This window comes from Cavia porcellus, unplaced genomic scaffold (assembly GCF_034190915.1).
Source record: "Cavia porcellus strain 051 isolate PalLab524CR breed Dunkin Hartley unplaced genomic scaffold, mCavPor4.1 scaffold_11, whole genome shotgun sequence".
NCBI lineage: Eukaryota > Metazoa > Chordata > Mammalia > Rodentia > Caviidae > Cavia > Cavia porcellus.
In genome coordinates, this window is record NW_026947494.1 from 62,589,789 (window position 1) to 62,605,980 (window position 16,192).

Consider the following 16,192-nt stretch of genomic DNA (forward strand, 5'->3'; position numbering starts at 1 on the left):
ATGCTTAATAAATTCCTTTGTGACCGTTAAGAAATAAAGTGGACAGGAGAATGAGTGTAGGTTACAGGCATTTTCTATGAAGGACTTCAGATTATCTGTTAAGGCCCTGGAATGCTGAAAGCAGAGTGTGTAGAACAAGACAGGGTCTTAAGGCATTTTGAGGGTGGGAGAGAAAAACAGGAAGGAAGGGAGGAAGAGGCTTCAGGCATGGCCATAAGTACTGCCAAGAAGATAAAGTGGAGCTCTGGTGGAGCCCCAGTAAGCTCTCTCGGGAAACCCCTCTGGGAGGTGGTAAGGGGGCGTGGTTGGGACTAGAGCCTCAAAGCGCAGGCCTGTGCAGGCACCGTGCTCCTGGCAGACCATGGGCCTTGGAGGGTCTAAGCACCAGAGACCCACTGTGGAAGCGCCCACAGCCTGTGGAACCTGATGTCTTCCACCATCTCATTTCCTCAATTTTAAAACCTGAACACATGTGAGTGGAGTCAGCTGCTTAACTATGTAGCTATAAAGTGATCTTTAATTTAAAGCTCTCCAGCATGAGAATTTTAGTTTTCTGTCTTATGTCCTAATAAAGGGGATATATCGAACTTCTGATGCTTAGTGGATCATGGGCACGTGCCTGTAATCCCAGCACTGTGGGAGGCTGAGGCAGGAGGACTGCAAGTTCAAGCTTAGTCTGGGCAACTTGGTGACTTAGTGAGAGCCTGTTTCAAAATTTAAAAAATAATGATTAGAAAAAGGGCTGGGGATGTAGGTTGGTGTGAAAGGCCTGGTTCAATTCAGTACTGCAGAAAGCAAAAATCCAATTTCTGCTGCTTACGAGTTTACAGGTAATGGGAATAAAGAATTGAAACATTATATGCCTTTAAGGACACGGAGAGCCTTTTAAAATTGCTTTCTCACCCACATTGTTATCATTGTTTTCTCCTTCTTTGTGAGCCCCTTGGAAAGCAGAGTTTGGAGAGCACTCTGCAGTGAGAGGCCAGGGCTCTGCAAGGTCCAGCCTGGGGCCAGGAGGTAGAGTGGGAGCTGAGATGTGTTTGAGTTAAGTCGGAATGGAACTGGAGGGAACAGACTTCCCAGAGACTCAGAAGCAGGGTCCCGAATAAACCCCTGGCTCGTGGGTACTTGACTGGATTAGGGGAACCTAGATAGCAGGGGGGCGTCATTCCCAGGTGTATCTGGGGAGGTGACTGATGTGTGAGCTCAGGATCCAGTGGGGAAAGGGGGCCCTGATATGGTCAGGCACCATCCAACAGCCTGGGGACAGATGTGGGAAAAGCTGGAGGGGAAAATGGAACCTGCCCAGTCTCCTTGGAGCTGGGACACCCTTTTTTTCCTGTGCATAAATGTCAGAGCTCAGGATTCTCCAGCTCTTGAACTTGGGACTTGCTCCAGTGCCCCAAGGTACTCAGCCCGTTGGCCTCAGACTGAGCATCATACCCCCACCTTTCCTAGTCCTGAGGTTTCTGGACTTACACTGAGGCATGCTACTCACACTCTTGCTCTCCAGCCTGCGGACAGTCTGGGATAGGACTCTTATCCTCTCCTAATGCATCCTCACCCACCTGCCTGTGTCTCTATGTCTGTCCAAACATCTCTCCTTCCTGTTGGTTCTGCGTCTCTGGAGAGCCCAAATGTAGATTCCTTTCTTTATTTTTCTTAATTCCTTACACACACACTCAGCTTCTAGGTTTCATACAACTGTGCAGATGTTCTGTAGATGTGAGCTCAGGTGAATAAATTCCTATATTGTCCCCACTTAGTCCTGCCCCTGGCCTGGGAACCCACTCTATTCTGCAGAGCAGCAAGGCTTGCTGGTTTCTCTTCCTTCTCAACATCTTGGTCCATAGCTAGTCTCTCCTGTTTCCCTCATGCACAAGACTTGACATTCACAGCCTGAAAGAAAGCCCTACCTCCAGCCTTTCTGTGTCACGTGGAGGATAGCACAGGTCAGCTCAGGTGCGTGAATCAGAGGATGAGGAAAGAGGCACAAGGAAACGCCAAGCCATAGGTGAATGTTGGACCCAAACCTTCATTTCCTCCCCTATCATGTTCTTTCAATACACTTTCTTTTTGTCTTCAGTGCAAGGTAGAAATAGGATCTCTCTTTTAGAAAAGACACGTCAACCTGGGGCTAAGGCGGCAGGACTGAATGTAAGAAAGATACACAGAGGCTGCGGGGCCCCTTCTCGCTCTCGGTGTGGCGCTGTGTGAGTTGTGATGTAGGCTTATCTACAGCCACAACCGGTAAATTCTCAAATTCATAATCCAGCTCTATCTCCTGTACATTTAAAATTTTTAGAAAGTGTAATTTGAATCATCACCATCATGCCTCTAAATTCTCAAGCATGAATTAGAAATTTGATACTTCTGTACATTATTTTGATTAAAACCAAGTTTCTCACACTCTCCTCATGAAGCTATTGAGTTTTCACAAGCTTGGAGGTTTACTTCGGTGGAGCTTCAAACTCCTCAGAGAAGATGAGTGCATGGCTGACTGTCTTCTGCCTCTGTGGCTGGGGAGCAGCAGGACACCTGTTCCCTCAGCAGAACTGACAGAAATGACTTGTCTCAAGAACCAGGCCGTATCTCCTAGGCCATATCTCTTTCGGTGCACTTGGATAACATAGATCAATAAACCCGCAAGCTGCTTGAGACACTGTAATCCTGAATTTAAGAGTCTCCCTAAATGTCTGGAATGTTTACTTCCTAATAATAAGTACTTGTTTCTTAAATTAAATTTCAGAAGAAACACATGTGTCAGTGTGCTCTGGTATGGGAATAGTATTCCATTTTTAAAATTACTAGTTTCCCTCCAAAGGAAACACAAAATCATTGACCTTGGGAACACAGGCATGTTTTGATTCCAACCCAGATTCAAAAGGTTGATAATCACATTTACAAGAACCAGAATTGTAGCTTGTGAAGATGACACAAAAATGGAGGAGGACATGTGTTAAGAGGCAATTTCCAAGCTAGGAGTGGAGGCACACGCCTAAAATGCCAGCACTCTGGGAGGCTGAGATAGGAGGGTGGCAAGTTTGAGCCCACCAGCATTTCACATGGGGAAAGTGAGCTCAGGCTGTCAGGACACACAGTAATCAGGTCTCAGCTAGGCTGGTAAGCTCTGCTGGTGACTGTTGGCAACGAGGGGCAGTGACAAGGGCTGATGGTAAGCCCCTTCCACTGCCTACTCATGGAGGAGATGACACAATGGTCAATTTAGCAATGTAGAGAGACCCTGACTTAAAATTTAAAAAGATAGAGAGGTTTGGAATATAGTTCAGGGCAAGGTGTAACTCAGACTAGGTTAAACTTCCTGTAGCATAAAAAAGAGAGACAATTGCTTGGTAATGAGGTCCTCTAGGAGAAACACGTGCACAATTATGAATAAATACATTACTATAAAATATGAAGGAGAAAACCTTACCCGAATCCAGAGAGTAAGCGACAGAAGAGAAAGAAGCCATAACCTTGGACAAATGAAGAAAGGAAGGCAAAGAATCCGTTGACAGACATGCAAATCAGAAGAGATTGTTTCCTTCCCACTTTGTCTGCCAGTCCTCCCCAGAAGAACGCCCCTACCATCATCCCGAGGTACACTATGCTGCCTGTAACACACAGAAAACAAAGAGACATGTCAGAGATTGGAAGTCAACAACACAGCTCACAGCAGATGAACAAGGCATGAAATACATCCCAGCATTTCACATGGGGAAAGTGAGCTCAGGCTGTCAGGACACAGTAATCAGGTCTCAGCTAGGCTGGTAAGCGCTGCTGGCGACTGTTGGCAGCGAGGGGCAGTGGCAAGGGCTGATGGTAAGCCCCTTCCACTGCCTACTCATGGAGGAGATGACACAATGGTCAATGCCACGCCAGCCTTTTGGGACTGGGTATACAGTGGGCAGGAATGAGAAGTCTCCTGGAGTTTGACTCATTGTCAAGTCATCTTTGTTTGAGTGCCCAGAGCAGCCCCAGGACAACGCCAACCTAGGGGACCGACTCACAGGCACCCACGTCAAAGTGGGCCTGCCACAACATAGCTGATGGTTGTCACCATGGAGGACCCTTAATGTGCTTCTGAAGGGGTCTATGAGTTCTTTCTCTCTAGGCCAGTGGTGGTGAACCTATGGCACTTATGTTACTGTGTTTGTATTTTAAGACCAAAGATGTTAATGTAAAGTTGGTTTTTATTCTAAACTAAAACCTCAATATTCAGTTTAATTGCAGTATTAGCGCTTTGTGATAAATAGTGGATTTGGGGTTGCAGTTTGGGCACTCGGTCTCTAAATTTTCGCCATCACTGCTCCAGGATCCTTATAACCCTGGCCCTTCCTTGGAGGTTGGGGAGGTAAGCTGAGAGGCTTCAGATGGTCTGTAGCTCTATGCATCAGGAAGGAGGCCTGGAGTTAGGAGGTAAGAGCCGCCATACCATGGGCAATAGTAAACTTACAGTGTCGGCTCTGGTCTCTAGGGGGAACACACAGAAAATCAGGAGTGTCACTGTGAGTGGACACCTGAATTTTCAAATCCATTTTGGTTTTCTAAGAAACCAGACCTCCATCGGCTGCCTAAAATCTTTATCTGGATAAAATAATAGTTGTGGCAAATGTTGGTTCAGAAGGGTTTTTTTTTGTTTTTTGGATATACAATGTCTAGAGAAAACAACACTAACAGTAAGGTTTGTTGTATCTGGACATGTCTCCATTTCTGCCTTTTCTCTGACCTCACCCAAGCATCATTTTCTGAGCACATTCAAGCCACTTCGTGGCATCAAAGTAAGAAAGTGAAAACAAACACTGGTTTATTGATTGCTTTAGAGTAGTTTGGGAGATAACCTCTTTGAATGGCCACAAGTTAGTGTACTACTCATGCAGTTAATGAGCCAGTAGGACTCAGCAGGAAAACACTTTGTCAGGCCTCAAGACACCATCAGTGATGTGTGCTTTGGGGACAGGTGGGTACATAGGACCAGGTGAGCAGTGAAGGCTGCAACAGCTGTGACATCAGACGAAACCAAAGCTGCTGCCAAAGAGGTCGGAATCAGAAAGAGGTGAGTGGTCCACCTTTCTTGGGTGTGGAGTGTTTCATTTTCTCTGTGTCACAGGATAGACCACATGACATTACCCTTCTCAGTAGAGATGACTCCAGTCATGAGACCAGGTGAGCATCTAGGAGATGCTTTAAAGCATGCGTGGGCATGCGGGAAGGGGGCTGCAAACGCAGCCAGACTGATGGAGGGAAATGTGTATGTAGCACGTCTCTTATTTACAAGGCAAGAGCCTCAAGCTGGCCCCCCAGGCCTCTGAAGAGCAAGCAATAGCTAAGCATCTTCATAATCACGCCTGAGTCTTGAAAGCATCTACCAATCAGCCAACAGGCTGCTGAGGAGCCGGCAGAGCGTGGCCGTGGCAATCTAAAGATGTAGCTAGGCCCAAGCACAAAGCCTCCTCTGGCCACTTCTATAGCGCCATCCTCCCCAAAGGAGAGCATGTGACATGACAGCAGTGCTAACCCAAGGCTTCCTGTGGTCCCTGTCCTCATTCTCTGCAGACAGCAAAGGCAATACTGAGGCCAGCTGTCTGCATCTGATAACCACCCATGTGTCAATCATTCTTTGAAGAATGTGACGTACTTTGGTTCTTGTAATCCTCATCACAATCCTGCAAAGAGAGTATTATTAACCTGTTTCACAGGTGAAGAAACTGAGGTGCAGATTATACAATTTTGTCTAGCAAATATAAAGTAGCAAATGGGGGTGGCAAATTGGTGTTACTCTGACTAAAGCTCGGAGGTTTTTTTCAGGTTGATACTCAGACTCTTCAATGGGGCCTCCTTGACCTGAAACTAAACGGTTAACGTCTGAAGCCCCAGACAATGCCTAGAGCTACAAAAGACCCGCTCCTTTTAATTATTTTGAATATTAACACTGTTCTTGCTTTTGAGCTCACATAGGAAAACCTAGGAGTCATGTGATATTGACAGAGCAGGACCCTGAGATGAGTCAGGGTTTCTGCTAGACCTCAGCCTCATTCTGTTTAAAGAAAGTGGATCTGAGCACCTGGGGCAAGCACAGAAAATCCAGTTCCTTAGTCAAACACCATATGCACCCCAGAGTTCCCACCCTTCAAACAGCTTGGCTTTGCAAGTTGGGAATTTTCAGACTCCAATTTACAATCTGGGAGAGTGACTTATCAGGCAGTCAGCCAGAGCGAGCACCGGGCCACAGCTGTCCACAGACGACCTCCCGAGGCTGACTGACAGGACAGACTGTGCTGAAACGCACATCCCTGTCTCCAGGCCCTCAGTCCCCATGCTCCCGAGCCAGTTACCATGATGTCTCAAGGTAATTCACTAAGACACACAAACAGGCACACAGCTCACAGAGCCGCTGTGCCATGGGTCCCCACTCCCTGGGATGGAAGGGAACCTGAGAAACAAGGCAGCTACCCAAACCTGAATTCCCCCACACTGGCAGGTTTACAACAACAACAGAAATGTGGTATTGAGTGGTGACTTATCCTCACTCGGACTCTGGCTAAAGTTACATTCAAGATCTAAAGATGATGCTCTTTGTGATGATGCTTGGGTCCCCTGGGTGCCTGGTAATTTTCATTGGGCAAGTAATGGAAAGAATTAAGCCTCCAGGTAGCTTATCTGAGAACACAGCGGCACCATCAGAACGTTGCTCTGAACGTTGGTACAAGGTGAATTAACCTGTAATCACCTTGGGCTTGTCAGAGTTACAGACTGCACTTCCTGCCTCACTTGACTTCATCTTTTGTTTTGCCTTTATGGGGTCATTTCACCTTCAGATGGTCCCTGAAAATCAGAATAGACGTGCACCCGACATACAACCACCTCTTCTGTGTTCCAAACTGCATGACGCTGCTGCTGCCCAGAATTACAAAGGATTCAAAGGCCCATGTTTTACAAGAGGGATAACTGAGGTTGTGAGAAGGCAAAATTTGAAATGAGATCTTTAGATCCTCAGTCTTCGAGGTACAATGTGTGTGTGTGTGTGTGTGTGTGTGTGTGTTTTAATATAATGAAATAGTACTCAGCCATAAAGAAGGGTAAACTTGAGACTTTTATAGGTAAATGGATGCAACCTGAGGCTGTACTTGTAAGTGAAATAGATCAGACCCACATGTGTAAACATCGCACTGTCTCACCAGTGTGAGAAACTGAACAAGTAAAAGGATCTGAAACAGATATTGTGAATTGGGAAGAAACTGTTCAAAAGAAAAGAAAAACTGTGATAAGAGAATGGGGAAAGAAAGGAAAGGAAACGAAAGGAAAGGAAAGGAAGAAAAAGAAAAGAAAGGAAAGAAAGAAGGAAAGGAAAGGAAAAGAAAAAAATCTGTCCATGACTCTCCTAACACAGGAGAGTGAGGCTGGCTGTACAGCTGGCTTCTCTTGGTTCAGTGAGGGAAGAGTTTTGGGTTGACACTTTTTTGGTGGTGTTTCATGCCTGTGTCTTGCTCTCTGAATGGCTGCTGTGAACATGGCAGTATGCAGTGAGTTGGTTACCACTGCTCTCCTATTGGCCTGTTTTGAAACTCTGTTTTATCATTATTTTTACTTTTTTCTGTTTAAAATAAAAAGAAAATATGATCCTTGGACCATGCACCTTGAGGAATAAACGCAGACCCTCAGTCTCTCATAGACTCACTGACTTGGCGTCTGCCCTTGTCTCATGCCCCAGCTGCTTTGTGTGCGTTTCAGCCTCAAAGCCCTGTTAGGCTGTTACGGAAACAGATAACCTCTGCAATTCACTTCCTGCCTCTAAGCTTGTATTTGTCTGGTAGGTGTCACAGGAGAGGAGGCGCAGGCCATAGGAGACTGGACAGATACAGGGCGGGCGGGATGGCGTCCTTGGCTGAGGTAGCGATGTGATAGGGCGAGCAGGAGCCCTGTGCTCAGGAAGGCTCCCTTTCCCTGTGGTCTGTGGCAGAACAGTGTGGAGACAGCCAGCTGCAACCTGCAGATTCTTTCACGGATTTAACAGAAACTTTAATCTGATCAAGCCTTTGAAATGTTGAACCTACCCTTGGCCGCCCAGTGCTCACTCTTGAGAAGAGGATCAAAGGCCAAGCACAACTTCCTCTTTGTGGAATTTGCTAACATAGGAACTGGCTCCACATTATTTAATCACACTATTACAGCCAGCTAAGTTAGATAGAAATTAATATGTACAGAGGGAGTAGGCCTTCAAAGACGCCAGCACAAAAAAATAAAGACATCAGAATTGTGGTGGAGGCATACCTGAAGACAGCCAAGCCTCAGGATGGGGCAGCAGGCCCAGCCCGAGAGCCTCCCTGCAGAGGAGCAGGGACTTGACATTAGACTGTGATTAGCACTGCTGCTCCAGGCAGCCAGACAGCAGCAGATACACATGTGGGTGACCAGAACCCCTGAGCCCACACTCCTCCTTCTTCCCAAGAATTCCTCGTGGGATCATAATCAGCGAAGTAACTGTACTTGGAGTTCTGTGGTTTGACTGTAGTCTGGCCCATGATGTACCCACATTGTGACTCTGCTGTATACATTACCACTGACCACCCACGTGGGACCCCTGCTGGAAACACAGAGCTGTTTTCATTCTTCCCAATAAAACTCTCCTAACTTTTTAAGCTTGTAGCTTCATTCTGTGATGTGAGACCATGAGCTGAGCACATCTGACATCTAACAGGTCAGGAGTTAAATTTTTCCACATCAATACCCTTGTTTCCTTGATAAATATCACATTCCTATTTCTGCCTTTTTGCTAAGCTGCTTTTGATTTCTTGTAACAATCCCTAAAGGAGTTATCCCCCTGCCCCAACACATATCATTTTAAATCATTTAAACAAAACAATGTCTTCAGGAAATGATCGATAGAATTTTTCTTACAGCAACTTTCAGCCAATCACTTTTTGAACACTGTATTGTCCATGGTCAATGCATTGCTCCAGAATTCATCATGCCATTTATTTACAAATGAATTTTCAAGCAAAGCAACCCATAATGGTATCCCAAAATGGAGAAATAATCTCCATGCGGTAATGATCCCATTGACCTTTTTGGTTAACACAAAAGGATTTAAGTTAAAGTGAAATAGAAATAACTTTTTGGTTAACAAAGAGATCACAGAATTAAGAAAAATACTTTATTGCCCAAAGTATGCTCAGTAGACATTACTAGATGCTACTTCACAAAAAAACAAAAGGAAAGAAGGGAAAAGATTATACTTACATATATATATATATATATATATATATATATATATATATATGTATATGTATATGTATACATATATATTTACAAGATAGATAACTATACTACTAATCTGTTAGTTTATCAAGTGAACAGTTTATGCTTTCATTGTTTGATCATTTTTATGCTTAAATGTTGTAATCTGAGTTACTTTTAAGATAACAATATGCAATATATTAACTAGTATTAATTTCCCATTATTTAAAAAAATTTCCATATAATTTTCATTTTTGTTTGTAAAGTTTAAAACAAACAAAAAAAGCAGATACAGCCTCTCAAGTAGGTTCCCCCAAAGCTGGGATATGCCGACTCCAGAAGCTGCTGACAGATTTTCATCTGGATGGAACTCTGGGCTTTTCTGACCTCTCCTTGACTTTTGGACCTTTGTGACCATTTTCGTATTGCTGAATTAGAAATGTTAACTTAAAAATCTCAACTTTGGTATTTATTCTTTTGGATTCTTTCATTAAAAGTGCTGAGAAGTGAACTTTAAAACAATGGAAATCGAGGCGGGGAAAGAACCGTCGTTGTTGTTTAAAAATCAAACGCAGTGTCTTTCATGTTCATGCACCACCCTGAGCTGTGGGTCACGAAGCACGGAGTTAAGCACCTGGACTTTAAAGATACAGGCTCTGCCTCAGTCCTTGCTGCTCAGCCCTGGCTACGTGATCCTGGGCACTGACTTTCCTGGCATTCCAGTTTCCTCCTTGGTACAGTGAGGCCAGTGACAGCACCCATCTCTCAGGATTTTTCAGGAATTAAAATCACTTAGCACTGTGCGAAATGAAGCAGCCTAATAAACAATGGTTACTAATATTTATATTAGTGTGAGGAAAAGATAAAAGGGCAGAAAAAAACGAGTTCTAGAATGGTGAAGGTTAGATGACAAGAGACAGCTTCCCTCCACTCAAGTTCTGGCAAGAAACCACTTGGAATAGCTCTGGAAGAATAACTGAATTTTTTAAATCCCAAAGACATTTGTTTGTTTTGCAACTTGAGGCTATTTAAATATATAAATAGGACGCATCTCCTAAAATCAGCTCCTCACTTTCATTTTTCCAATTCCTATTTTCAATCACCACAAATGGGACACAGGGGCATTATGTGTTTAAATGCATCTGTGTACTTTGACAAAATCAAATAAAACCAAACGAGGTAATAACATCAAAGGCTTATGGTCAAAAGCAAGAACACCTTTTAAGTTTGCACTGGAAGGCACTGGCCCCAAAAGTCTGCCTACCCTAGCGAGAAAGAACTGTAAATATCAGATACCGTCTACAGTACATTTCTGACTTTCCTTCTTGGAGGCTGACATTTAAGTGTGTTGGCAGAGCTGCGTCTCCAGGCAGGCAATGCTGTGTCAAGCAGCACTGCTACTTGCTACCTACATCTGCCCATAGGGCACAAAACGGCGCACGAAGCCCAAGGACACTGAATCCGGTGAGCAGGCCGACTGGGAGGTTCCAGACTGCGAAGCCTGTTCTGTTCTGTAGTGCCCTTTCTCAAACAGCTTCACAACAGAGCACCCACTAGATGGGAAAAGACAGTAAAAAAGGGGCAATTACAGCCAACTAGGTGTTTGAAGCAATAAAAAACAATCAAGCCTCAGAAATCAAGAACTTGAGAGTCACTTTGTGGTGTGCCATGGATATCACACACACGTGCACACCACGGACGGCCTTCTCTTTGAGCTCCCCCACCTGAGTCCTGTGCTAAGGGGGCAAAACTCACTGATTCCAACCACCGATCTGACAAGTGGAGCCAATGATCCCTAATTTGGCTTTTGAGGCCTGCAGTCCTGGACAGGACATGGTCTTTTTCTTCAGTGGCTCATGGTCATGTGCTTTTAGACTTTGTGCATTAGAATCATCTCATTATGTAACTTCTAAAACAAAACAAGACAAATCACAGATTCGTGGCCACAACCAGGAGTTCTGTGTTTTGGGTAGGATGCCAGTGACAACAGTTTTAAAAGCTTAAGCCAAGCACTTCTAATGTGTAGCTGGGGCTTTGAACCTTTATTTTCCTGGGAGATTAAAAAACATGCAAAAAAGTAATTACCACAGAATGAAACGTGCTGTAATTAAGGTAAGTACATTTTGCTTAAGGGGAAAGAGGAAGGAGAACTTAATTAGTGTTAGGGAATTTAGAAATGGTTCATGTGAAAGATGGCAGCTGTTCTGGGTTTGGAGCCACAAAGTCTCCCAGTATAAAAGGGTAAGATGATCACATGCAAAGCCTGCGGCAGGGGTGGGGAGGCCAGGGCACAGTACACTAGGAGATTCCAGGAGGTTCAGGTTGCATTAGGCAGCTTTCCTGTTGCTGGAACATAAGAACTGATACAACTTACAGGAGAGAGGTTTAATTTGGCTCATTGTTCCAGGGAATTCAGTGCATGGTCAGCTGACCCCAAGGCAGAAACACCATGGCAAAAGGGTGTGGCGGGGCAAAGTTGCTTTGTACATGGTGCTTGGGAAGCAGAACAGGGGGAATGCACCAGAGAGGAAAAGATGAGGGTCCAGTATAAACCCTGGGGATATGGCTTTACAACCTCTCAAACACACTCAGAAGTGGTCTTTACTACTTCCTCAGGTAGATCCCAAAGCCATTTAAGTTGATACCAGTCTAACAACACAAGAGTGGGTGGAATGGAGGATGGGAGGGGGTGAAGCACAGTGCAGGATTAGAGGCTGGAAGAGGAGGTGGTATTCGTTCCAGGGGCAGGGTTTTACCCTTGGGGGAACTGAAACATGGGGCAGGCATCATGTATACTAGAAGATGTCATCTCAGCAACTATGTGGAGGATAAGTAGGAAGGGTAAAAGATGGGGAAGAGTGGATGGGAGAGAACAGCTGTCAGGATGGGCATGTAACATATGAGTCTCCCGACATGCCCAGAGCACAGCATTTAAGGAGACTCTTTCAGGTGCCAGCTTTGCATTTGTATGAATGTTTCCTTAAATCTTGCACCCAAGAGGCTGGGGATTTAGCTCAGCGGCAAAAGTGCCAGCCTTGTAAGTGTGTAGTTGTGAGTTCGATCCCTGGTACAAAAAAACATCTTGCACCCAAGCCCCTCACTCTCCTCGTCCTAGTACCAGCTCTGGAAAGACTGAGCAGTTGAGTGAATTTCAGAGGACTCCAGTAGCCCAGGGGAGAAGCAGCGGAGCCTGCAGCAGGCAGCAGGTCTTGAGAACAGAGAAAAGGCTGGAGTATTTTTAGTGGCAAAGCACTTAGCACTTTTACACCGAGGGGTGAGACGAGGCAGAGGTGAAGGTGACACTGATGATTTTAGTTTGGGATAGTCAATCAGCAGGTGAGGAGGTTGATTACCTCAGCGAGCATCACAGGGAGCACAGCAGAACATGCAAAGCAATAAAGCTGTAACCGTGTCATAAAGGAAGCAATGCTCCAGCTGAGCTTCAAAAAAACGAAGAAGAGGAACCCTAAACATCAAACAGAAAATTTTAAATGGGTTTCATACACAACGGGGAGCCCTGGAGAGCTCCTTTCAGAAAGGACACGCACACTTTTTCTGTAAGGGCAGAGAACACGTCTTAGAGTTCATGGGCCACGCAGACCTCATCACCATTACTCAGCTCTCCTGCTGCAGCCGGACGCCAGCTACGGACAGACAGCAGCTATGGACGGACACCATCTACAGACAGACATGGCTATCTCCTAGTAAAACTTTATTTGCAAAAACGCACAGAAGGCCAGACTTGCCTGCAAGCTGTAGCCTGCAGACCCCTGCATCAGTGGGAAAGCTTGGCCATTTCAGACAAGCTCGCCTGCGGGCAGATGTGCGGTGACTTCAACAGGAGAGTGGAAGGATGTGAGAGGACCTGTAAGGCTTCACAGTAAAGTTGGGTAAAGCAAAAAGAGAGCCCTGTGAAACAAGTGATTTCCCTGCAGGAAAAAGTACGAGGTCTGGAAGCCAAGCATCAACTCCTTGAGGAATAGCCACACTCAGGAAGCAAGGAGGAAAAGAAGCCACAGGGGGGAGAGTGACAGGGAAATAGGAAGAAACCCAGCCACATGGAGAACACAAAGGCTACTCAGCGGTACACAGAGAGGAAGCTCAGGAAAACCTGTGCATTTGTCCCGGCAGAAGTCACCAGTGAGGTCTGAAAGGGTCCCCTCAGGCCAGTACTAAGGGTGGTGGCAGAAACACACAATCAGAGGTGGAGGTGGAGGTGGAGGCTGAGCACCCTAAGGAAACGCAGGGAAGAAGAGATGCAACTGGCAGAATCCTGAGACTGGCAGAAGCAGAGGGCGCAGCACTGGAAGTGGGAAAGGAACTGGGACAGGTACAAGGTGGGATGGGGGAGGGCAAGAAGAGCAGTCAGGCAGACTCAGGGAAGTACAATGGAGCAGCCCCGTAGCACGCAGGAGCAAGGGCCTGCGTGATCTGAAAGCACGCTGCTTTGGAAGAGCACTGCTACTGTGTGTCTTGTCCAGAAAATGCAGGAAAAACAAGCTTTTGAAGAATTTTTAATTTCCTCAAGGTTAAGAAAACTGCAGGCAATGAAAGCTCCTCACCCTGAGAAATCTCTAGTATATCAGCAAAGTGACAAAACATTAAGTCTTTCAGATTCACAGGTATTTTAAAGGAAGAGAACAGAAAATAACTTTTGATCTATTTCCATATTAAATCTGTGATATTTTATAACAGATAAAGGTCTGGAGGGGCCAGGACCCTCGATACATAAATCTAGGCAGTCCTTGAATGACTGGAAAACAGGTCTGAAGGGTGCAGCCACAGGTCACACAGTGTGTGGCCAACACTGACTGGAAAAACTGGGCAAGTCCTGTTAATGCTGTTCCTGAAAAGTTGTTTCTAAGTTTTTGCTATTTTCAAGTTTAGGTGGCAGATAGGAAAATGGCATAATAATACCTGCTACACATCTAAAGAAAATTAACCAGCCACTTCTGATGCTGTGATGTGAGTCACAGAGTTCATAAATATGGGATCCATCTCAGACTAGCAGATGCTGCTCCTAATCCAGCCCTGCTGGAAAGGCAGGGTGAACTCAGGCCAGGTCTCTCTGACCGGTGGGGTGTATGTGGTCATTAGTGGTGAAAAATAACACAGGCGCTCCTCTGTCCTGGCTGTCAGAAGTATCCTTTGGCATTTCAGAGAAGGCGACTGAAATATTGAGTACTGTGGTTTTCATGCAGCAGCTGATTACTTTTGTTATGATTATTAATGATTTATGTCTAGAATGATCAATTGGCCATCTGTTTCTCAGATCTGAAGGGGATAATTTTCAATTTTAGAGTAAGAAAAAAAGAGAATTGTAATCAATTATTGTATTATGGCTCCAAACCAAAGAATTATGAATCCATTTTACTTTCTCCCCTAAAGCCTGAGACAAAGTGTATCCAAACACAAACACAAAAACAAAAACGAAACAAAAAACAACCCACACACTCGAAACCCTTCAGTGTCCCTTAAATACACTGCAGTCATTGTTACCTGTAAACCCTTACCCAATTAATAGTACATACAGCATCTGCCTCTTGCCTGTCATCTAAATCTGATATCATGGACTTTATTTCAACCTTGTTTGTGGGCTCACCAGACCTGTAGTGTTGTAACTCCTACATACTTACCACATTCCAACCACCATTTCCTGTCAGTATTTTATAAGCATCAGTCTGATCTTTATAAGTAATTTGCAGTTGGAACCCTGTCAGGAACTGTATGTTATTACATCTTATTGAGAAACACTATGTAGCTCCACTAGTCTGTGTACATCTTAAATAATCAGTTAAACTCAATTCAATTTGAATTTAATATAGAAGGTTTAATTCAAACCGCTGTCTTTAGTGCACACAGCTATGCAATTGATAGGACTAAATTAAAAATGAAATTCTTACCATAAAATCTTGAGTGTCCCAAGAAAGTGTTATAAATGGCGTACTCAAGACCTTTGTCTACAAGTATGACTCCTGAATGTGCGTATGACTGCAAAACAGGCTTGATGAGAAAGTTTCCACAGTCTGAAGTTAAAGGAAAAGAACAAACAAGAGGGTGTGCTTTTTTTCTTAAAGATACATTTCTTTAGGTTTTTTAAAGATCCTTTATTCTATGGATAAGCCCTTCTTGTCACTTTGGTGTAAACATGGCTTTGGTTTTATGAAATGATAGTACATATAAAAATTAGTGTTTGTATTATTACAATTATTGTTATTTTAAATGTCTTTCCTTACTAAAATAAAAAAAAAAAAAACTAATGTCAATTTTCATTTTGTTTTAAGCATGACTTTACAGTCCAAAAAGCTGGGAGCCACTAGCATAAAATTCCAAATGGTAGGAACAATAATTTGGAAACACTGCACTTTGAAAACAGGGTAAAGGGAAAGGAATTCTGTAACTTTTGTAGTAAGGATTGAGTAGAGACGTCTCCTGTTAGCACGTCTCCTGGTGGCCACACAGCAGAGCTGCATAATTTATGAGGCTTTCCACAGGTCAAGTTTGTGCTGCCTTTCCTCTCCTTGATCCTGACAATCACAGCTCCAGCCAATGGAGCACAACAGGTATGGTGCACATGGCTGCCAAAACAAGGTCATAAAAGGTCACGCATCCTCTACCTTCCTCACTAGAACTCCAACTGTTCTTGGAGCCCTGGACTATCATCCAGCATTCTCTCCTGCCACTGTCGTGCAGAAGACGACACAGGTAGGCACTCTCCTTGACAGTCCCACCTGAGGCTAGTTTCAGCCTTTTCTGTCAGATATCTGCCATCTTGGACTGTCCATAACAGCCCCAGGGAATAACCTCTATTGATACAATGAGAGTCACCTAGCAAGCCCTGTACAAGTTCCTAACCACTAAAAAGCTGTGACATAATAAAACGATCATTGTTTAAAGGCCCTAAGATTTTGGGTAATTTGTTATACAATGCCACATATTTTGGAATAGCATGTAT

The 16,192-nt window shown here is 44.5% G+C and overlaps 1 protein-coding gene across 2 annotated transcripts in view; it reads right to left on the reverse strand.

Moving 5' to 3' along the window:
- The window catches only part of Sv2c (synaptic vesicle glycoprotein 2C), a 200,658-nt gene that overhangs the window by 102,135 nt on the left and 82,331 nt on the right, over positions 1-16,192 (reverse strand). For both annotated transcript variants that reach the window (XM_003470261.5, XM_063258358.1), the window contains exon 3: positions 3,434-3,614. In XM_003470261.5, coding sequence (XP_003470309.1) covers positions 3,434-3,614 — 181 coding nt within the window. The remainder of the gene's footprint in view (positions 1-3,433; positions 3,615-16,192) is intronic.